At 39.9% G+C, this 24,500-nt stretch overlaps 1 protein-coding gene and 1 long non-coding RNA gene across 3 annotated transcripts; both read right to left on the bottom strand.

Moving 5' to 3' along the window:
* Nucleotides 1-6,641: 6,641 nt before the first annotated feature.
* Nucleotides 6,642-11,074, bottom strand: LOC143412943 (uncharacterized). Its single transcript, XR_013093458.1, has 6 exons — nt 10,906-11,074; nt 10,710-10,803; nt 9,617-9,762; nt 8,560-8,659; nt 7,448-7,527; nt 6,642-7,120 (listed from the first exon to the last, which is right to left on the bottom strand). It is a non-coding gene; the product is annotated as an uncharacterized LOC143412943 (long non-coding RNA).
* A 4,558-nt stretch (nt 11,075-15,632) lies between these two features.
* LOC105941049 (nectin-3) lies at nt 15,633-23,892 on the bottom strand. 2 transcript variants are annotated; one of them, XM_076875048.1, is made up of 7 exons: nt 23,732-23,892; nt 22,243-22,584; nt 21,829-22,131; nt 20,793-20,886; nt 20,322-20,476; nt 19,808-19,907; nt 15,633-19,223 (listed from the first exon to the last, which is right to left on the bottom strand). In XM_076875048.1, exons 1-7 carry the CDS (start codon nt 23,868-23,870, stop codon nt 19,106-19,108), a joined length of 1,251 nt encoding a protein of 416 aa, XP_076731163.1. In that variant the 5' UTR covers nt 23,871-23,892; the 3' UTR covers nt 15,633-19,105. The 2 variants fall into 2 exon arrangements, with proteins under 2 accessions (XP_076731163.1, XP_076731164.1); XM_076875049.1 differs by lacking the exons at nt 15,633-19,223; nt 19,808-19,907 and having other exon boundaries at nt 20,327-20,476; nt 20,797-20,886.
* Between the last annotated feature and the right edge of the window lie 608 nt (nt 23,893-24,500).

The following is a 24,500-nucleotide window of genomic DNA, read 5'->3' as shown; positions in this document are numbered from 1 at the left end:
TCAAAGTCAAATGTAGGAATGCGGAGGGGGGGATACTTAGTCAAATTTGACAAACATCATATGATTTTACATTCTTTTCGTTGTTTTCGGAAGGTGCCGCTTGTTTTGCTATGATCACACAGAAATGAAAGACACGGGATAAGCATGAGTCTAAGCCAGCTGACCTAGGACGAGAGGTCCATGGTCATGGTTGGGAAGGTTACTTTTAAAATGTATTCCACTACAGATCATCATCTGCTATTCATCTTCCTGTTCCGTCCTCACACCTTATTACTATGGGGAACAGAGCTTTCAGTCGCTCTGCTCCTCGGCTCTGGAACTCTCTTCCTCCTGCACTAAGAAATATTGACTCCCTCTCCGTATTTAAGACACAGCTCAAAACACATCTGTTTAAACTGGCTTATTTGCTTTAATGCTGATTTTATCTGTTGTCACGCTCTGTTTTGTAATTTTAACTTATTTTATGTATTTTATGACTACTGTTCCTTTTATTGTTTTTGTAAGGTGACCTTGGGTTTCTGAAAGGTGCCCTCAAATAAAATGTATTATTATTATTATTATTATTATTATTACAGAATATATGCCCCAAAATGTATTTTGTAATGTATTCCTTTACGTTACTCAATGTGAGTAACGTATTCTGAATACTTTGGATTACTTAATATATTATCATGCTTTTTACAACTACATAAATGTACTATTGCTGTGTTATTTATTACTATTACTGAAGGTCCGCGGCTCCGAACCGTAGTAAAGCGACCTCTGACTAATACGGCGGGTTCGTAGCCGAAAAATAGCTTTACTTTGTTGTGTGGGTCAACTTTGCTTGCGAGAGAGGCGAGAGGCAGAGAGAGGCGTTGAAAGACTGCTCCAACGGAACTTGTTTCGGAGGAAAACAGGAACACAGTGTACAGTCGAGTCTTAATAGCCTACACAACTGGGCTCGTCAGGCACTCTTATTGGCTGCAGTGGTTATTATTATATTTGCATGCTTCCAGCTCCCGTATCTGCTCGATGACAACTCGTACTTTCAGGGCCGTGCAGAGAGGTTTAAAGGGGCGGGTGCTCAAAGTTAAAAAGGGGCACATTGAACCAGGCTGAATAACAGTATTGCAATAACAACAACACACATTCATCAAGAATCTAATATGGGCAACAAGGCAAAGCAAACATCGCCGATGTTTTACCTGATGGGTACATGGTAAATGGCCTGCATTTGTATAGCGTTTTTCTAGTCCTTAAAGACCCCAAAGCGCTTTACACTACATTCAGTCACAGCCACCCTGGGGCACACTGACAGAGGCGAGGCTCTGTCAGCCCTCTGACCACCGCCAGTAGGCAAACATGGGGTTAGTATCTTGCCCAAGGATATTTGGCATGCAGCCAGGAGGCAGCCTGGGATCGAACCACCGACCTTCTGGTTAGTGGCTGACCTGCTCTGCCACCTGAGCTACAGCCACAGTACAATGTTGCTGTTGAGGTGTTTCTGCTGCTCCTGCTGCTGATAGTGCTGGAGGGCAGGGCTGTGTTGATCTGAGACTGTAGACATTAAAAAGTCCATAGGAGAGATGGTAGCTGATTAAACAAGTGTCATGAGATAATAACAAAATGCAAAGATTGGTGACAGCGCTTGGAACCATAAGGACACAAAAAACTGTGAGAAATAATTTAGGCTCTGCCTGTGAATCACTCTTTGCTTCTCTTCTTCCTTCCATCGCATCATTTCATATATCACTCTCCACTTGCTGTCTATCTGAGAACAAGGCACAACTTGTTATTGCAATAAACTATAATCTAATTATCCACACCTAACAACTCTTGCACTTAATCTAAATGATGACAGAAAAATGTTATAGCCCTGCCTTTAGTAGCCTCACACAGCTTCCTCACAGTTTCCTCCTCATGTCCTTACCAGCCATGTCTGGACAATGTTATATCATGAGTAATCCATCCATCCATCCATCCATCTTCATCCGCTTTGTCCGGGGCCGGGTCGCGGGGGCAGCAGCCTAAGCAAAGAGGCCCAGACCTCCCTCTCCCCAGCCACCTCCTCCAGCTTATCCGGGGGAATACCAAGGCGTTCCCAGGCCAGCCGAGAGATATAATCTCTCCAGCGTGTGTAATGAGTAATATTTTTTTTAAATCCATCTAAATAAAACACACACATGCACGCACACACAGTGACATTTTAGACCTTCTTCAGAATACTGAATATACTATGGGCATCATGGTGCTGATCCAGAATCCTTGCATTATTATTTATTACTAGAGCTACAATAATAAAGGAATGAGGAGGGGGAAGTAATAAATATGAAATAATGTATTTATGATGATTCCATTTGTTTCACTATCCACTCTGTGCAGGGGCAAAGTTTATTACATTTTTAAACTGTAGAGATACAATCATTTTACTCCTGTAAAATCCAAATTTTGTCTTATTTAAAATATAAATCTGATATAATCTGCTTCTTAATGTATGTTCTTTAAAATACAGCGTGTGTTTTTTAATATATTATAATTATAATAATGCATAATTATGTGGACATGCATATTAGATCGGGCAGCACGGTGGCACGGTGGTTAGCACTGTTGCCGCACAGCAAGAAGGTCCTGAGTTCAATTCCAACATCAGGCCGGGGTCTTTCTGTGTGGAGTTTGCATGTTCTCCCCATGTTTGTGTGGGGTACTCCGGCTTCCTCCCACCGTCCAAAGACATGCAGCTTGAGGGATAGGTTAATTGGAAAATCCAAATTGCCATTGTGTGAATGGTGTGAATGTGAGTGCGAATGGTTGTCTGTCCCTGTGTGTTGGCCCTGCGACAGACTGGCGACCTGTCCAGGGTGTACCCCGCCTCTCGCCCTATGACAGCTGGGATAGGCCCCCCGCGACCCTGAAAAGGATAAGCGGAAGCGGATGGATGGATGCATATTAGATCGTTTTTTAGTGAAATATAATCCCCCCAGAAAGGCAGGAAAAGCCCGGAAACTTACTTTAAAACTAAATATGTTCCGTAAAACGGTGACAGCCTTACACAGGTAGCCAGCAGCTATGACCAGCACTACTTGTGCAGTTAAAAAAAGGACAGGTAATGTTTGTCGCGCTGTTGCACACACAGCACGCTCGTTTGTTTCAGTTCGTCAGTTGCAACAAGACAGCTTACCAACGTGTACGTAATAAGCTAATACTCCTGTGTGCTATACACTACAGTGTGCGCTGTACACTAGTGATGGCCCGCTTGAAGCTGAAGCTCCGGTGCGTGTGTCAAAAAAATCAACACACTGCTTCAGAAGCACTGTATCGAAGTTTGATTCGTTTGGCCAGAGTCACGTGATCGGTGACGTCCGAAGCTTCATTTAGAACCTAACTGCTTCGGTATCTGATTCAATGGTTTATAAGGAAGCGAATCATTCACGGGATTTGTGGAGTGTTTTGATGGTGACAGATAGCGAACCACTGATCATTCCACTGAGAGATTTGGAGCCAGCGAGGAATAGAGGAGGTTCTGTTGTGTGGGAGAATTTTGAGTTGATTTTTGTCAATCGGGTGGGTTTTACAGCTTTGTGTTCTGGCCGTTTACTTTTGTTTTGTGCGTGTTTATTATATCTGAAAACGGGAAAAAGATAAAATGTCAAAAATCTGCCTCCATAATATAAATATCATTAAATAACTTTAGAAAAACTTCCACTTGACTCTTTACATGTAATGTTGTAAAAATATATATTTTATTGTTTAATTAATCTGAAAATGTTAGTCTGCCAAATGTGCAGCAATTGAATTTATTTATTCTCTTTAGCTGATAGTTTGTGGGGCCCAGGTAGACTGTATAACTGCATCTCTACCAGTTTCTCTGCACTCCAGCCTCCTCTGGGCCATGTGAAGGGATTTTCCTTAAGGCAGGATAAATGATCTCCACGAAAAGGAACAGGTTCGGCCATCGCACACTAGAACAAATTCTCTTTTTAAATAAAAATGAAAAAGGGTTACCTTAAATGCATCATGTTTTTAATTTGCAATTTCATATGCATTTTTCCTTTCCATTTCACAATCAATTCTACCCACAGGTCAAAAATATGTCTGGGAAAATTTCCCTAATATAATATTATTTATAAATACACCTGTCTAGCGATTAATTGCATAAGTGCATGGAGGCAGGACCTCAGGGCAGAAGCATACTCCATAATGTGTTGTACATTATTATATGTATATATTATATGTAACGTGGTATTTTTCAATTATTGTATTTACTAACATCAAGAAGTCACAAGCAAAGGAAGACCACACCATGGTGCATGTTTAAACAAGGACACCTACCCGCTTCAGGACACCTACACCAGGAGATGCCGGACTAGAGAAGCGCAGATACTGAAGGACCCGTCCCATCCTGGCAACAAACTGTTCCAACTTCTGCAATCTGGTAGAAGGTTCCGCATCTTCCGGGAAAGGACAGAGAGACTCAAGAGGAGCTTCTATCCCCAAGCCATCCGTGCCCTAAACACACACACCCGCCCTCTCACATCATCTATAATTGACTGAGTCAGGACTCTTCCAGACACTAAACCAAGGCACAATGTACATTTCAATTCCTTTAATTTTAAATATGTTTATATTGTCTATCCTGTAAAATAGTCAGATGTCTATTCATATTAATGTACAGAATTCACCTGCTTGCTGCTACTGCTGCACATTCACCCAATGTATATACTACATATATATATATATATATATATATATATATATATATATATATATATATATATATATATATATATATATATATATATGTATAATGTTTTTCCTCTACACCCCCCCAATTTTTTGGCACATGTCGAGGAGCATGTCAGGCTACATTTCACTGTGTGTTATACTTGTATAACTGCATGTGACAAATAAAGAACCTTGAACCTTGAGAGTTTACTGGTCAAAACTATTTATTAAACAAATAAAACACATTTTTTTAACCACCAAAAAAATACACGTTCAAAGCAACACAACAGCGGCCCAATATCAGACAAAACTCCACTCTGTAGAGTAGGCAATCGTAATGAAGCAGTTGGTTTTATTTTGTGGATTCAAGCTGCTCTTTGTATTTTTGGCCACCAGATGTCACCAAACAGGACTGTGTTGAAAAGCTTCGAGTAATGAACCGTTTTTCAATACAAGCTTCAGTGCTTCAGAAAGCTTCATTTGGCCATCACTACTGTACACCTACTTACTGGTTTTGTCGCATCAGTCTGTGTCTCTGAGTTAACTTGTGTTTCTCCTACAGCTCCGAACCGCAACAAATGCGCGTGCTCTTTGTGAGCTCGTTCCCGTCTCGTAACCAGCGCGTTCTGCCGTCAAGGGCGATCATTGGTTAAATGTGATCATGTGACTGATGCAAGCCAGATCCTTTTATTTAGCAAAACTGTGATTAATAGTTAAATATTATTGTTGAGGGGCACAGACAGGACTCCGCATGCACACACACATTAAAAAAAAATTATATATATATATTTTTTAAAGTTGCCTCAACAAAAGGGCACTTTGGGCACCCATCAGGAAAGGGGCGGGTGCTCAAGTCCCTCTAGCCCCCCCCCTCTGCACGTGCCTGCGTACTTTTCTCCCTCCCTCGCGCTCACACACAGACACATAACGGATATGGCAGTCCATTCTCCCTACAGCACGGACTACACTGCCCATGATGCTACATTCTTTAGCGCTATGCCTGTAATCCTCTGCCTGTTGCCTTCATTTTAAATCATGCCGCATGAATAGTATCTGACCTTCTTGATGAATGCTCAATCATCCAGGTAAGAAAATCCACAAAAGTTGATTCTGTTCTTCTTGAAGTAGCATTTTCAAGAAGATGTTTTGTCACTCATCAAAATATCATCCAAGTGACAGTGAGCACTTGGGTGGTCTTTCCCTTTTAGGTGAAAAGGTGCTGGTTTCAGTCATTATGCAAATGCACTGTTTATAAGATTGGGGAAACTGCAGTCAGCTGAGACTGAAGAAGTCACTTGGATGAGTGACGAAACGTTTCTCCCACTGAAAACCCTGATTTCCAGATTAACAGAATCAACTTTTGAAGATTTACTTACCTGGACGATTGAGCCTGCATTAGGATCGTATTTTCTAGTCTTTGGCTTGGAAGGACGTTTGCTTGGAAGCATATCTGGCGATGCTTCAACCTCTGCTTTGCGTTTGTGTGGGAGCCCTGTCAAAAAACCTGTCCATTATGCTAGCAGTGTCCAAGCATTCTTTTTTTAATCCATACTGTGCCCCCACTTTGGGTACCACTAGCATAATAGATAATGAAGTGCCATCTGCTGGTTATTTCACCTCATTACATGCCGATGAATCATTTCAGGTAAATTCATTCTGTGCATTCAAATCTTTTCCAAAAGATGGCAGATCAAGACACTTCAAAACATGCAAATATGTCAAGCTTAATGTTGGCAAAATGGACTTTAAACAAGAACATCATTTTTATTAAAACCACAAGTACTCCTCTCAGTAGACTGAGGCGTGCTGGAGAACAGTCTGTTCTCCAGCAACACTGTTTGGCAGCTGGTCTGTACAAGTGTTCATTCATAGTTTTGATGTCTTCAGTGAAAATCTACAATGTAAATAGGCACGAAAATAAAGAAAATCCAGCTGAATTTGGTTTCTATCTCAAGCAAGTATATTTATACCATGAAGTCAACACAAAACAGATGATCAGAGGGTTTCATTGAGATTACTTTGTGTGAAGACAGCAGTGAAATATTCTACTTAGCCTTTTACATTTTGAAATGGAAAGCAGCTTAAAGAAAACACAGTACATGACATCAAAGTGCATTTAGAGTATAAAGAGACATGGTGCTGAATGATTACATTTTTATAGCTGTGGATAATCTTTGCAGTGTTAACATGTTTTTGTGCCGGTGGTTCTAATACTAATAAGCGGGTGGAAAACAATAAAACTGCTGCAACCAGTTTTATTGCTGATGAAACCCAAATGGCAATGACAGGCAGATGGGGATATAGATGAGAACCAAGAATCTTCATCCATTTTTCATCCTATTTAGTAGTCGAGTCTGGAACAAAAGGATGGTGGCGCCTTCAGTCCAAATGTCTTCCACAACTGCCAGAGACACTCCTGAGGCAGAGAATTCAGACACATTGTTTAAAGCTGTGTTTAAATTTAACTGAACATAAAAAGACTTTCAGCGTTTCTGCAGATATTAGAAAAAGATATTAATTTAAATGTTCTAAGTAGTCAACACACATAATAGTAATGAAAAAATGATAAGTTAATACATTTATTGCTCAACTGCTCTCTCAAAAAGGCAGTTACAATAATTAAAAAGAAATATTGTGCATAACTAAAGCTATAAAGTATGGCATACATAACACATACAGACATTAAGTCATTATTCGCCCCCAACACACGCACACACCCATCTTTCCCATTGTTTAAACATACCTTTTGTGCTGCCTCTTTTTTTCTTCTTTTAAATATACTGATCACCTTCCTGGAGCTTGCTGCACTGGACATCTTCCTGGCTGAAGAATTATAAAATATTTTACTTACTACTACTACTTATTTACTATTAGCTGACAATGACGAGTGGTCGAATAATTTTTTTGAACCATTCCTAAAATAGCAATAAAACACTGAAAACACACTACTCCACATAAATCTGTATGATTGGCAAGTGTATTTATAAAGCACTTTTAGTTATATGTAAACTCAATGTGCTTAATACAAACGAGTTACTGACAACGCGTATGTAGGTGATGTCAAGTAAAAGTAATTATTCTACAGAAAGTTTTTTCCATCTGTGTTTTATAATTAATATTACTGCTGCAGATGGTTAAGGTTGATGCTTTTCACTCTGTTTAATCTAAAGTAATAATGGATTGCATTTATATAGCGCTTTTCTAGGCACCCAAAGCGCTTTGCAATTGCAATTTCACTATTCATTCACTCTCACAATCACACACTGGTGGAGGTAAGCTACAGCTGCAACTGGCTGCCATATCGCGCCATTGGCCCTTCTAGCCAACACCAGTAGGCGGTAGGGTAAAGTGTTTTGCCAGGACAGAGAGCAGGGGGATCGAACCGGCAACCTTCCGGTTACAGATGAGCTTCCCAACCCCCTGAGCCACGGTCGCCCCAGCAATAATCATATTTAATAAAATCCAGTATGACTGTCCTGTGAGGACAGCATTTCTCTGAAGAAACAGTTGTTTAAGAGCTCAAAAAATAGCATCAAAATCATGATTGTTTTTTAGAAAAAACAAACAAAGAAAAGAAGACTGAATTAAAGGGCTTAGGTGATGTGCGACACAGTAAGATGCAGATTAGTGTGAAATCAGAATTTTCAACTACTTCAGAACTTCCTAGGCTGGACTTTAACTTTATTGTATTTGGTTGTATTTGTTTTTTGTTTTGTTTTTTTGTGAAATTTCAAATAAACATCAGTGACTAAATGCATCAGATATTTCTGTCAAGGTTTATGATAAGCTTTGATATAAGGAGTTTTCCATATTATGCTACATATTAAGTGTATGCTGGGTTATGGTTCTAAGTACCTTTGAAAATGTCTGCATCTATAGAAGTACCATGCTGCAGCTCCAACAACATTCAGAGAAAGCAGAGCACCAAATAAGACCCAAACAGCACAGCATGCTTCTACAGGGACACAAGAAGGAAGAATATAATGAGATTGGGATGTGTTGTTTACACTTTCATTGCATTTAGTTTTGAATTTCACATTTGGATGAATCAAACAGTATTCAAACACCTGTACCCAACGTATTCCCGATATGACCTAGAAAACAACAATCAGTAGCTTGAACATCCTCCGAGGTGAAACTGACTTGAATAATAATGTGTTGCACTGGATGCACCATCCCATTCAAACTCATCCAAAAGCATGTCTTTATCTTGGAGCCGGTTGGAGCAGATGAGCCTGGTTCTGGAGGTTTCTTCCTGTTAAAAGGGAATTTTCCCTTCCCACTCTCGCCAAAGTGCTTGCTCATAGGGCATCATGATTGTTGGGGTTTTCTGTGTTCTGTATACTATTGTAGGGTCTTTACCTTATAATATAAAGCGCCTTGAGGCAACTGTTGTTGTGATTTGCTGCTATATAAATAAATCTGAACTGAAACTTGTATGTGGTGCTGGCTGCGGTTTAAGTCAACCACTTCATTAAAATATCTGTTTATCAAGGAATTCTAACCTGTTGTTTCAGGATGGTTGGAATAGTTTTACTTTAAATCTGGAAGCAAATGTTTCTCTTTCAATCCTTGACAGAAGTCAACAAAGAAGACAACTGAACAACATCACAATGAAAACATCTACAAAAGGTCAAATCCAAAACAAATATTGAATTGAATATGATCATATACTGCACTGGGTAAGGCATCCATTATCCATTAACTTGTCTGCTTTGTGCTGACTTTAGGGTAAGGCAACCACTTCTCTAAACTAGCTGCTTACCAAAGAAATCTGTCTAGATGTTCGAGTTTCCTTTGACAGGAATGGACAAAAAAGAAAACAGAATAACAACACACAAAAGCTCAGAAATCACAAAAACAATTCAGAAGATTTTGACAAACTGCACAGCTAAATACAAGTTCACTTCACCTGATGCCACATGCACATACAGCTGACTGTGTTTTCTTCCATATGCTTCACACTGATAGAGGCCATTTAGGTCAGAGCTCAGACTCAGCAGTTGTAGCTTTGCACCCTTTACTTTGACAGCAGACTGCAGCAAAGACTGGCCAGATCTGGAAAAACATGAACGAGACTCTACATGAAATTTTACAGAGAGGGCAGTACAATGTGAGTTGTGCCAAAAGTCAAAAGAATTTCAGTTATTAGCTCTTTGTTAGCAATGCTAAACTGCACACTGTGGTATTCAAGAGTCTGGCTTCATAGCAGAAGAGTCCAGAGTCTGAACTCTCCAGACCTTTCACCACATTTGCAGCTAGTATCGTCAGGTTATAGGTTATGGAATGTTATTAAATAAAGACATAAGAGTACACAGTAGTAAACACGGTCATGTCCTGACTTGTTTTTAGATGTATTGTTTCAAGTTAAAAGTTAACCAGAAAAAAAAGTTCTGATTGAACATTTTATATGTTTGCTGTGTTCTACTATTAATAAAATGCAACATTTTTTCAGATCAATGCATTCTGTTTTTATTTACACATTGTCTCAATATTTTTTGTAGCTGATTTTATATCTGCATGCTAATGTTGATTGCTATACAAAGATTTGGGCTGTAAAACACTTGTTGTCAGCATCCAAATGATGTTTCCTTTGTTGGAAGACCAAAACTTTAGCAGTATATACTATGTGCAGTATTTTTATACGTGTATAAATATATGTCATTTATTTTCTGAATATACAGCTTGCTCACACGCTGCTCCCAGTGCTGATATTTTCTGAAAACACTGTCAGCTAAAGTTTAAATGTTGTATTTTTAAATTGGCTGGCCATCTGATCAGACTGCAGCTTATGTGCTTGAAGTGTTCACACTGAGATTCAATCTGATATTACAGTTTATTTTCTGTCTGTCTTTTGCCCTGTCTCCCTCCTCCTCCCTCCTCCCTCCTAAAATTGAACTGACCTCTGTTACAGGTAATATAGCTCTAAATACAATGTCACTCTATCTCTCTAAAGGCTTTTCAGGAACATGTTTGAGCTGAAATCATTATATAAACTACTTTACCTGTGCCAGGTAACGTTTGCATTTGGGCTCTCTTCTGTCACACACTCGAATGAGTCCTCTGAAATTGCTCTAATGTTCACTTTGGTGGGAGAGACTGCAAAAACAGAGAGAGAACTGTGTTCTGTTGCAGGATTGCAAGTTTAGGTGAGTTTACAGCCCCAGGTCCAGGTGAAAACAAGTAAAAAAAATATCTTACCTTATCTTCTCTTCAGTTAGAATAATTATATAAATTAAGATGGAGCAATTTATGTGTTGCAGAGTGTAGCATGGTGGAAAAGAATTGAAAGAATCTTCCACTAAACATTTGGGTTGGAATTGCTTTTCATTTTTTTGCTAACTGCATGCTTAGATGTTTTTGTGTCTTGTGTGAGGTGAGTCACACCAATGGGGGAGTTGAGATTCTACTCTAGTCCAGCTGCTAGCTATTTGGAGCTGAGCACAGGAAGCAGTTGATTGGGAAGGATTTTAGCCCTTCTTTATAAAGAGGAGAGGAAACTGGAGGGGTGTTGTTGTTTTTAGTAGGACATTGTTGCAGCAGAGAAGTTGACTTTGGAGGCTCCAGGATAAAAAGTGTACATTTTAAAGGGAAGGATTTTTAACCTGGCCTGGTTTTGCTTTTAAAATAATCTGATAATGTTGGAGGAAGGACTCGTTTTAATTAGGATTCATGTGGATCTGCTCGGATAAAAATACTAGATTGGAGACCTTGTGTGCCCAAGGAAACTAGTCAAAATGTAGAGAAGTTTGAGCTCAAGAACAGAAGCTCCAGGATCTTGTGTAGAGACCCACACTCTAACAACGCCAGGTCTAATAAGGTGGGTGGAAAGCCTTTCTCAGGAAGATGCAAGATTGATATGTTTTTGGGTGCTTGTTCTTCCGAGTGACCACCTTTCCCTGTTTGTAACCAAGCTAACAACTCTAACAACCTGCGGCAGCTTTGGGCCTTGGATTCCAGGCTGGAGTGTGGTGGTTTCTTACTGGTCAATATTAGAGCCCAGGGGTGTCAAACTCATTTTGCATCACGGGCCACATACTGCCCATTTTGATCAGAATTGGTGAAACTCGATTTTCTGTCAGTGTAAAGCAGTTATATATGTAACTGATTTTTATATGATAAGGACAAAGCTGCTGTGACAAAGAAGTCTGTCTGCATGACTCCTTGGAGTCCATCCATCCATCTTCATCCGCTTTATCCGAGGCCAGGTCACGGGGGCAGCAGCCTAAGCAGAGAGGCCCAGACCTCCCTCTCCCCAGCCACCTCCTCCAGCTTATCCGGGGGAACACCAAGGTGTTCCCAGGCCAGCCGAGAGATATAATCTCTCCAGCATGTCCTGGGTCTGCCCCGGAGCTTCCTCCTGGTGGGACATGCCCGGAACACCTCACCCAGGAGGCGCCCAGGGGGCATCCTTGTCAGATGCCCGAACCACCTCAGCTGGCTCCTTTCGATGTGGAGCAGCAGCTGCTCTACTCTGAGCCCCTCCCGGATGGCCGAACTTCTCACCCTATCTCTAAGGGAGAGGCCAGCCACCCTTCGGAGGAAGCTCATTTCTGCCGCTTGTATCCGCGATCTCGTTCTTTCGGTCACTACCCACAGCTCGTGGCCATAGGTGAGGGTAGGGACGTAGATCGACCAGTAAATTGAGAGCTTTGCTTTTACACTCAGCTCCCTCTTCACCACGACGGACCAGTGCAGCGTCCGCATTACTGCAGCTGCAGCCCAAATCCGTCTGTCGATCTCCGGCTCCCTTCTCCCATCACTCGCGAACAAGACCCCGAGATACTTGAACTCCTCCACTTGTTGCAGGAACTCATCCCCGACCCGAGTGGGCACTCCACCCTTTTCCGGCTGAGAACCATGGCCTCAGATTTGGAGGTGCTGATCCTCATTCCCGCTGCTTCACACTCGGCTGCGAACTGGAGGCCCCCACCCGATGAAGCCAACAGAACCACATCATCCGCAAAAAGCAGAGATGAGATTCTGAGGCCACCAAAGTGAAAGCCCTCCGCCACTTGGCTGCGCCTAGAAATCCTGTCCATAAAAATTATGAACAGAACCGGTGACAAAGGGCAGCCCTGGTGGAGCCCATCACCCACCGGGAACGAGTCCGACTTATTGCCAGCAATGCGAACCAAGCTCTTGCAACGGTTGTATAGGGATCGAATGGCCTGTAGCAATGGGCCAGACACCCCATACTCCCGCAACACCTCCCACAGGACACCCCGAGGGACACGGTCGAATGCCTTCTCCAAGTCCACAAAACACATATAGACTGGTTGGGCAAACTCCCATGCACCCTCAAGTATCCTGGAGAGGATAAAGAGCTGGTCCAGTGTTCCGCGACCAGGACGAAAACCGCATTGTTCCTCCTGTATCCGAGGTTCGACTAGCGGACGAACTCTCCTTTCCAGCACCCTGGCATAGACTTTCCCAGGGAGGCTGAGGAGTGTGATCCCCCTGTAGTTGGAACACACCCTCCGGTCCCCCCTCTTAAAGATGGGGACCACCACCTCCTGAGACGCCTGACGGTTTGCCAGAATCTCTTCGAGGCAGTCCGAAAGTCTTTTTCCATGGCAGGAGGCTCCGGTCCATTCGCACCAGAACCTCTCGCCATAAGAACAGTTTCTTCCCCTCTGCTGTTGGACACATGAACAATAACCGTATGACTGTTCCCACCACTAACATATGACCCTACGCTGTGTTCACTGCATCATTCCATGTTTGGCACTGATCACCACCTGCACTCATGTATATATCATGTATATATCTATCTACTTAGCACTTTTAATTCTTATTCTTATTTTTATTTTCATGTCTATTTAAGCGTAATTTATGACAGTATGTTTGCACTGAAGCACCGCAGCAATTTCCTAATGTTGTAAACCTGCTCAACATTTGGCAATAAAACCCTTTCTGATTCTGATTCCCCATCTCTCTGTGAATGGGACTCATGGCCATTGAGCAGTGGTCTTTGATTAGTGGTTGTTGATAAATGGTCATGAGAATTTGCATATTAATAATGAAGGAATTGACCTCCCAGGCCATTGTTCCTTCAGTGTTGCTAGTTTCAGTCATTATGCAAATGTACTGTTTATTGGGGAAACCTGCAGTCAGCTGAGACTGAAGAAGTCGGTGATGAAACGTTTCTCCCACTGAAAACGCTACGTCCAGAAGAACAGAATCAACTTTTGGGGGTATCTGACCTTACATGGCCCCTCTATATGCTTTATTCTCATTAGCATTATCAAAATCATATTGTTGTCTGCGGATATCTCAAATAGGAAATTTACCACTTTTTTCCAGTCATGTGTTATTACTTCTTAAGCTAAATTAGTTATCGCCACCACCCTTGCCTGTGGGAGCTCCATCTGGGGCCTCCATCTGTTTTATCCCGACCTTCTTTGCTGAGCCTTTCCTTAACTGTGTTTCTGCCTCAATATTTTCTTCTTCCTTGGATTTTCTCTGTTGTTGCTGTTGCTTTTTTGTTTTTCTACAATTTGTTTCAGCTCTCACACATTTGCAACCATCAGTATAGTAATTTGACTTCTTACAGTCACACTTAAAAAGGTTGACCTAACAAGTATTCAATTTAGGCATAACATATGTTAAACTATCACCATCTGCTGGCTACTATAATTTTCAAGTCAAGGTTCAAATCCTGAACAAAGAGGAGAGACAGAACAGAGGAGAGGCATATACAGAAAAGAAACATAAATGTAAAGTATGTTAAATCCAGGTTTGATGTTTTAGATTATTATTTGAAAAATAAAACAAAATGTCTCAAGTAATAATCTGTTTGAAAAGCACATCATACACTTTCTGAAAAACAAAAGATACATTGTCCAGATACATGTACCGGTACTATAGGCTGAGTCGATTTTAATCAGTTTAAATGCCTGTTTCTGTCAAAGTAATTTAATTATGGTGGGCATGTTGTCCTTGTGTCATTGAGATAATGTGTTTAAGAGGAATCATCATGTTGTCCCTGCAGTTCAAAGACTCCCTCTGGCTACAGTCTGTGAGGAGAAAGAGTCAGGAAGTCAGTGAGTGCCTGAAGGACTAGGATCCACGTGAGGATGGCATAAACAGCATCATAGACTGCATCACTGAGATCACTGCCTATGTAAATATATGAACCATAATTCCAACAACAAGCCCTGGATCACCACTGACCTGAATACTAAATGAAAGGAGGGTCGTCAACTGCTCATAATTACCTATAATTTCCTTATTGATTCATAAAGTATTCTGATTCTTATAACCCCACCAATCCCATCTTCCTGTCTGAAACCCCTGCTTGTACACCTTTGTGACCACTGGTCAGTTCGGGAGATGGCATGAGCTACTAGCTGATGCAGTGTGCTCGCTGTCACCTGGATGATATTTTGGTGGTATTGTGAGAAAGCAACCAAACTCCATCATGGTGAATCCTTCTCTCCCACTTCATCCCACTCTACTGAGACAACAGAGCTCTTTCTCCCTCAGACAGGTGAATACACTGATAATATTCCATTGTGTAGTTTTCTATCCAGGTGTGCTTTTAATGCACTGGGAGTCCATTTGGGAATCCATTGTCTGTCAGGTTCTTTTCAGATGTAATTTCATGGTGGATCTAAAACTGATGGTGCTTTTCTTTGTTCATAACTCCATTAATTTTGACATGATCGCCAACACGACTGACTGATGTGCAGCTCCATACCATGACAGAACCTCCACCATGTTTTACAGATGCCAGAAAATTCCACATTGGATTTCTTCTCTCCACAAGACCAAAACATCCAACTGGAATTCAATATCAAGGATCACAGATGGGGTTTACACACCTGAATGTATATACACATGTATACTGAGGGAGAGGAACGTACTGATTTTATGCATGATTATTTACTTTTGAAGAAAAATGATAACAAAAAGTATTTCAGCAGTGTAACATGTTATAAAAGCAATTACAAAACAAAGTTTCATTTTAAGCAAACAATAAAAAACACAAGATATAAAGCAAGCACACCAAATGATTTATAATTGGTCAAGAATACAGATCAAACAACACACTTTAGTGATTGAATGCTTAAAAAAAGCTGCCACACAAAAACCTAAATAAATTGAAAAGTACAACCATCTGAGACACAGGTGTATGATATATGATTTGATATGATGTATAGCTTTCCAAAAGCAGGGAACCCTGACTGTGTAATGCTTTAACAAAGTAATTCTCAAGCTTTCTCTGAAATGTCAGCCAATTATTCCCTACAGTAGTCGCACCACCAGCTCCACAGTTTGAGAAGACTGTTTTAATGTGTAGTGTAAGGACATGTTGTCAAATGGCTCTCACAAATATCCCCTGTGTACATGTGTAAATGAGAGAAAAGACAAGGCACAGTTTATTCATTAATGCTGACTCTTTCAATAAACAAGTTTAGAGATTTAAAGTTTAGAGTTAAAAAACGCGTACTAGTGTAACTATTGCTATAAAGGATTAAGATGAATTTAGCTAAATGTAACCTACACAATTAAAATACAAACATATCTTCATTTGACACACAAACTTGGCAGCAAATAGTTGATTGGTTAACTAACTGGTCAAAATACTCCATCAGCCTTTTTACGTCTGGGGGTAAAAATTATTGGCCAAAGTTTAAACACACATGCTGTGAAATTTTAGCTTCATATACCGAATACAGTTTTGTGAAAAATGGTGTATCGACCTACTATCAAGCCATTTCTTTTCTTAAACTGGTCAAGGAAAAGTCAGATTAGCAGCTGAGAGTGCATTTTGAAGGCTGACATTGTTTTTCACAGTATTCACTGCTTTTCTGTTGTGCATGTAATACAGAACTTAAATTTGACCTTAGAAACTGCGCATGTCACATATTCTGTTTTTGCTGACTTTGCCTCCTGTCGTTAGCTTGTATACTCATAATAAAAGTCGGCACAAAACAGATGATCAAAGAGTTTCACTGACATTACTTGAAAAGTTTGTGTGCCAACAGAAATTAAACATGCCTTTAACCATTTTGGAAAGTGAAGCAGCTTACAGCAAACACTGTAGAGCGAGTCTGGCTCTCTGGAAACAGAGATCCAAGTGATAGCTCCTGGGAAAATACAGGCATCATAAGCTTTGCAGAAATACGTAAGCCAATGTCGAACAGAATTATCAGTTACAGTCAGTTTCCGTCTTTATGATGACACACTTTTCATAACAGTGAAGTAAAAACAGCTCTTTATCAGTCAGCACACTTATTAGACCCGTCTATGTTTTAAATAAGTCAGCTCGGCTGAACGGATGGAGTTAAAGGTCTGAACCAGAACAACAAAAGATAAGAAATTAAGAGAGTGCATTTGCATTTGTGTAACTTAGCATTTGTTACTTAATGCACTATGTAGTCTTGTATTCATATAATATTAAATTTTAAATTTACAATTTTTAGTATTTTATCATTACCTAAAAATGAGTATTTAATCATACTCCCATAAGTTTATAAGAAATCGGTTCATATACTTGGGCTCTCTGTTCAGGTTTCTTATTAACCGTTGATCAGCACATTCATTTAAGTAAATACATGAATAAAGATTAAGATTTTTTTTTTTTTACTTGCATGTGTAAGTTTTGTTTTATTAGAGTAAAACTTGTACATTCATGGCAAGTACAGACAAGTGCAGGCCTGTTTTATTATAGTTTTATGTAGTAGTTTTACTGGAGGGGAGTAAGTGTGTGCACCATCATCATGCACAAGAGAAATTTAGCACCATTCACAGTGTGCAGTGAAGCTATTCTCTTTGTGAGTTTTTGTATTGTACTGGTAATTCATTTAGTGTTTCTGATACAAACACTGTGGGTTTTATAAACTGCAGCTTAATGACTCGTGTTATCGGGAGGAGTAAAGAACATCAGCCAGAGCTTCAATGCAGACACACCTGCTGCAGCTGTGCTAGCACACTGACTGGATACTGTCATGGTGCTTTTATAGGCACAAACAAAAAAGGAAAACATGTAATTCCATATGAATGGTTAATGTGTCCACAATTGGCCAGTATTGTACATTATAACCTTAAATACTTCTATTGTTACCCTTAGGGAAGGGTGTTACTTAATAAACTAATCCGTAAGGCCAGCAATGTTGTGGGGATGGAGCTGGACTCCCTCAAGGTGGTGTCGGAGAGGCGGATGCTGTCCAAGATAAAGACAATGTTGGATAACACCTCCCATCCACTCCATGACATGCTGGTCAGTCACAGGAGCTCGTTCAGTGAGAGACTGAGATTACCGAAAAGCACCACTGAACGACACAGGAAATCTTTCCTGCCTGTGGCCATCTCCCTGTACAACGCATCCACTTAACACACTGGTTACTGCTACAACTACACATTTTTCTTTTCCAGCTATTTATTTATAAGTGACTTATGTATGTATGTATATATATGTATATATTGTACTATTCTTAGTTAGCGTATTGTCTGTCTTGTCTTAATGTTGGTTTAAAATGGAGCACTGTAACAAAAAATAATTTCCCCCAGGGATCAATAAAGTATTCTGATTCTGATTCTGATACTGAAGGCAGGTGGATCTTTCATTCCTGAATTTACAGTAACCACATTACTATAGCTGTCAACAGCTTTCACTGATGATGAAAGCTTTTGACAAGTTGGTGGAAACACAAGAACAGATGGCAAATCTAGTTAAAGCTTTTCATGACAATAGAAGAACAGGCAGTTAAAACCACATCCTAACAGTTGTTCCAGTTACATGTGAAGTTGTTTCACAACATGGCCTTAAAGACTAAGCTAACTCTAGAATAATATGTTGGTAGAAACTTCAGTTGAGATATTTTCCATCTTTGGCAGTTCTCAGAGCAGAAAAGTCAGTCTCACTATTCTATTTTTGTCTGTTTTCTTTTGCATATAGTTTAAAGATTATTATTTTGCTTTTCTCAATTTCATCAGTTTTGTAAAATAAATATTAAAATCCTTCAGATTTCACTTTTGTTTCTGAAAAATGTGTACACTACATTAGGTCTACATTTTTGCAATACTTCTAAAGTCATTTAAGGTTTTGAGGGAAAAAAAAAACTAAACAATTTGATGACTACGTCTTTAAAGGGTGGTGAAAGGTTTCTATTCATTCATCACAGAGATAAAGTGACTGACTGACTATTCGTTTTTTGAACAATGTAAAAGGTTTTGATTGTAGTAGTTCCTTTTGCACAAGAGACTCTGTTATGAAAAATGCTCTGTTTTGAGAATTGCATGAAGAGTGGTTTGAATGACTTTTCTGCTGTGAGAATTGCACAGAAGCAATTGAGAAAAACTGTAAGTTAAGTCATTAGCACCAAAATATTGAGAGACATATTAATTAATTTATATTTAACATAATTAATTTTGACTTTAACATCTCTACAAATTAACCGTTGGTGACCTTGCTCACTTCCTGCAGTTGTTCTTGCTCTCGTCTTTGATCATCTCCTGCACTCCTGGGAGATGGTGGGTCTCTAGGCCCATCACCATGTGATGGAAAACACCTAACGCCAGAGAAAAATAAGACAGTATGCATGGCTTACAGTTAAGCCTGGAAATTTTGCGGCATTAAAAAATGAAACAAAGATGAAATGTCAGACAAAGCAGAACACGAGGAGCTTATCCCCAGAAGTGGATCATCATCCACTGGCTGGAACTACTTTGTATTTGGGACAAATGACATTAACTAAGAACAAATTATAAACAAATGTTGCTGTAGAGTTGTGTTGGCACCACACAGCAACACAACTAACTGAACCACCTGAAAACTCGCCACAAACTAAGATGAATGTACGAAAGCCAAGAAAACCAAAATCATAACTCAATATCAATAAAAGCAAACCTGTACAGTCTGTCAATGTGTCCCAGTGAATGAACACTTTGTCTGCAAATACATTTTAATTTGAGGATTATAGTGAAATATAAGAGAGAAACCAGTGCCCTGTTGAATCGTTAGTGTTGAACTTTGCGGCAAATGCAATTTGGAATTTTTAAAGAAATAACCAAGCAGTTTACACAGTTTTTCAGTGACCTGTCAAATTGTGTCTGTGTGTGTGTGAGAGAGTGTGTGTGTGTGTGTTTGAAGTACCTTTGAAGTTGTCTGGATTTATTAAGGTACCATATTGCAGCAACAACAACATTCAGGAAAAACAAAACACCAACTAGGGCCCAAACAGCAGAGCATGCACCTACAGACACACATGGAAAAAAAGAATATTGTGTGAATGAGGTAATCCTTTCTCTCCTTCATGGTGTTTAGTCTTTTCAGACATTGTTCAAACACCATGCAGCACTTGTACCAAACATTCTAAAACTTTTATGCTCTGAAAGGTTCTGAGACAAATGACCATGAAAAGAACTATTTGCTAGGACATGTTCTTCCAGTGATGGAGCTGACTTTAATATCATTTTTGCTCTGTGTGGAGCTTCAGTCATCCATTCATTAACGCTACGTTTTATGCCGGAGATGTCTTAAACCAACCACCTCTTTAAGCTGGCTGGTTTTCAGAAAAACATTAGAATGAAGAAACACCAGCAAAGGCTCAAATTAAAATTCAGAAAGATTTGGACAAACTGCACAGCTAAATCCAAGCTGCCCTCACCTGATGCCACATGCACATAGAGCTGACCATGTTTACTTCCATATGCATTAGATGCTTCACACTGATAGAGGCCATTTAGATCAGAGGTCAGGCTCAGCAGTTGTAGCTCTGCACCGTCGACTTTGATAGAAGACTGCAGCAGAGTCTGGCCAGATCTGGAAAAACATGAACAAGGCTCAACATGAACTATATATACACACACCCAGCACGCCCCTGCGGGCGGTTTATGCTTCAAGCTCGGGTCCTCTACCAGAGGCCTGGGAGCTTGAGGGTCCTGCGCAGTATCTTAGCTGTTCCCAGGACTGCGCTCTTCTGGACAGAGATCTCCGATGTTGTTCCCGGGATCTGCTGGAGCCACTCGCCTATCTTGGGAGTCACCGTGTGTGTGCATATATATATATATATGCACACACACACACACACACACACACACACACACATACGCAGTTTTTCTTCTCTTAATTACTTTACCTACTCCAGATAAAGTTGGCACTTGGGTTGGCTTCTGTCACACACTCAAATGAGTCTTGTGTAATCACTCTAATATTCACTTCTGTGGGAGAGACTGCAAAAAAAAAAGACAGAAAACTGTGTTAATCCTGAATTGAGGACATAATAATAATATCGAAATAATGTTTCACAAATGTTTGGGTCTCATTGCATCAGACAAAACAGTCAATCTTTTCAAGACAAAAACAGTAACAAGGTTGTGACTGGCTAATTTATAATCACCTTGATGATGGAAAAAAGAATATTACATTACATGGAAAATCCACCAGAAACAGGACCCCACAGTTGTACCATATCAATAACAATAATGCACTTCTGAATAAGCCTGCTTTTTACTTTCATTGCAACTTCCATTATTTTTGCTGATGGTGTGACCAGCAAACCTCCTCCTCTGCCATTTCCCATTTATATTCAATGACTTACGACTGGAAAGATAAATTACATTTATCTTAACGTTAAGCATGTCGGTCACAAATAACCTTTATGCTTGACAAACAAATCTGAAACAGCTTTTGCTGTGACTTGGTGTATTATTGACATCAATGGTTTTGATGGTATGGCATGTTATGGTTCCTTGCACGTGTGAATTAGATGGGTTGTTAATGACATTTGATGAGAATTCCATTTCAGTGGCACCTTTAGAAATATGTTAACTTAGAAAAATTGGTGATGTGTTCAATACTTATCTGCTGTGTGTGCATGTGTGTGTAAATATGGGGACATTGTTGAAGTGACAGTGGTGAAAGAGAGAGTGATATCAATAAGTTTTGGAATTTGATAAATTTGGGACATTTAACAGAGTGTATAGTTTTAGTGAATCATTAGTATGTAGTGTAATGAAAAAAAATTGAGGCATTGTTTGCATGTCAAAAGCTGTTATAGAACTTTGTCGTTTGCTAAATTTGTCAATAATTTTCTGTTAAATCTAACAATTCATATTTGCATTTCAAGTTATAAAACTTAATTGTTAAAGATTTTTGTGGTTTGTGGCACTCACAGTAGACTTGTATGTTAAAGGGCAGGACTTCTTCTTTAGACAGGGAGTCACCACTGATGACACACTGGACCTGGTGACCGTTAATCTCTCTCGTAGGAACACCAAACAGAGAACTGACTGTGGTAGTTGTATCGTTGTCATACTGTGTGGAGTTTGTTGTCATCCTCACTTTGTCTCCCAAAGCACCAGTGAGCCATCTCACCTCTGCAGGAGGCTTCGATCCAGCAGCCGTGCAGGTAGCAAATAAAACCTCTTCTGTGCCCAAAGTGGGAAGATTGTCCTTCACATTTGTGAAAGGAGGCACTAGGAGAGGTACAGCACTAAAATAAATCAACATGCAAGAAGGATGGTGGAAGTAACTCCGTCTCACGTACAAGAATATTAGAATATTTGAAATAAAGTATCTTTTCATACCGAGCAAGTTCAGAGGTATCTCAGTCTTCTGATTTCCACTGGGAAACAAGGTGAAGATACACGTGTAGCTGCCTTCATCCTTCAGTGCAACATTGGATAACTGGAGTGTTCCATTTTTGTTGTTAAAATTCCCGATATATTTAAATCGATCATCACCTCCATTGACAAACTGCACTCCCTCTCTGGGTAGGATAGTGAGGAAATTGTCATTGTGAGGTTTTTCTCTCGTCTTCCTCTGCCAGGTAATCTGTGTCAGGTCGTCATTGGTGTCAATGACATGGCACGGTAAAATAGCGGTACCTCCTTGAACCACTGTCACATTTCCACCAATCACCTGGAGAGCTGTAAAGTGAAATACTGTTAAAGAGCAGAAAAAAAGTTTAAAAAAAAAAAAAAAAAAAAGCGTCTCCAAGAATTTTTGGGCTTCACAATTAATCAAATATGAATCTTGATTTTAGTTTTACACAATTAAATGAATATGGCTGATACTGAAAACGTTTGCACAAACTTTATGCCTGCAAGTGGCAATAACAGCTTTTTCCTACACTGTGAAGCTTCCTGGATTAATCTGGATGAGTACATTAAATCAACCTAAAAATTATAATTTGTATTATACATGCATCTCAATAAAAACATTTAAAACAAAATCTCAAGGGGTTTTTTTCAGCTTGTAGAAACCAAAGATTCCTGCCCATTCTGCTCCAGTCATATGGGTAAATACTGGACTGTATGTAGCGGAGATGACAATAAAGTTTACTTTGATTTCAGCAGCGAGCAGGCGCACCGAGGGCTCTCGCTCTCACTTTATAGAATTTCGAAAAAACATCGGTGCAAATTATAAATCTGTATCATAATGTCTGGTGTTTTCGTGTTTGTTGTTTTTTTTATTTTATTTTTTTTTTATTTTGCGAGTTGGTTATTAGATGCTGCTCCAGCCAGCCAGAGAATCCCCCGCCGCCCCGGCCGCAAGCAGCATCAACACCTCGCAAACGGAGGGCGCTCTTACTCCCAGCAAATGGGCGACAGAAAACCGATCGGTGCCTATGCCATTCCCAATATGCGCTGGCATGATGTCGGAGCAGCATGAGTACGAGTAATTTTTTATTTTTATTTTTTTCCCGTGATGCCGCCCCCCACCACGATGCCGACCCGGGCAACCGCCCGTGTTGCCCGTATCAAAAACCGCTACTGGGTAAAGATAATAAAATACACAATTTTTTAAAGCTTTAAGGTCACAGGTCCTGAGCATCTTCTGAGTATGTCTCCTTATAATAATAATAATATTAAATAATAATAATAATAATAATAATAAATACATTTGGACAACACTAATATAATACAAAAACATAATTTCAGTCATCCGCTTCAAAATCCCCACATTCTTCCCTGTCAGATTTTGACAACAATCAGTTAACACCTGCCATTTTATCTCATTTCAGCCCAAGCAAATCCAAGCATAAACAACAAAAAAAGAAAACTTTCGACATACCGTCAGCTTCTCTGGTCAGCAGGAGCGCAGATATTAGCAAAAACACGCGGTTATCGCGGAAAAATAGCGTGGCATGACTTATCGCAGCAGTTGGCCATAAAAACACAAACGAAAGTAGCAGTTCCATCCATTCGCCCATATCTTGCCGTTACCTCGTGGCTGCTCTCAGAGGAAGAAAAAACGGAAATGGCATAATGGACACGGTAAGGTAGGCTTTACTTAAGTCACGTAACCTGGATCGGCCCCTGGGACACTTGTGCTGGGTCTTATAATTATGAAAAGGGAATAATTCCCCTTTTCTCATTATTATTTCTGCTTTGGATTGTGAAGACATTCATTTTTACAGTCAGATCCAAAGTGTAATTACATAAATGACGGCTTATTGGAATAATTGCCGTCATACGAGAAACATACAAAGAGACTGATGGGTGAGACAGCGCTGCGTTGTAAAATTATTAAAGTATTTTAATAAAAAGTCGCCTCTAAGAGGGTCAAAAATTTTAAAGTTACAGGGAATACAAATAATATCAGGCTGACCCTGCCACAATCTGACCCCCTGTCCATGAACAAACAGAAGGCTAGTGTTTCAGCTACATGTGTTTTACAACAATAAAATAGAAAATTGTTTTAATTGATGCACTCAGAAAGGTGTATTTTTGGTTCCAGCAGACATAACTTTTAGCAACATGCAACAATCAGAGCAAATATTATTTTTATATGACGTCTGAAAACAAACACAGAGCCGTTATCTTGTTGAGAACATGTTAAT

This window comes from Maylandia zebra, linkage group LG16 (assembly GCF_041146795.1).
Source record: "Maylandia zebra isolate NMK-2024a linkage group LG16, Mzebra_GT3a, whole genome shotgun sequence".
Lineage (NCBI taxonomy): Eukaryota > Metazoa > Chordata > Actinopteri > Cichliformes > Cichlidae > Maylandia > Maylandia zebra.
This window is presented reverse-complemented; position numbering and strand designations above follow the sequence as displayed.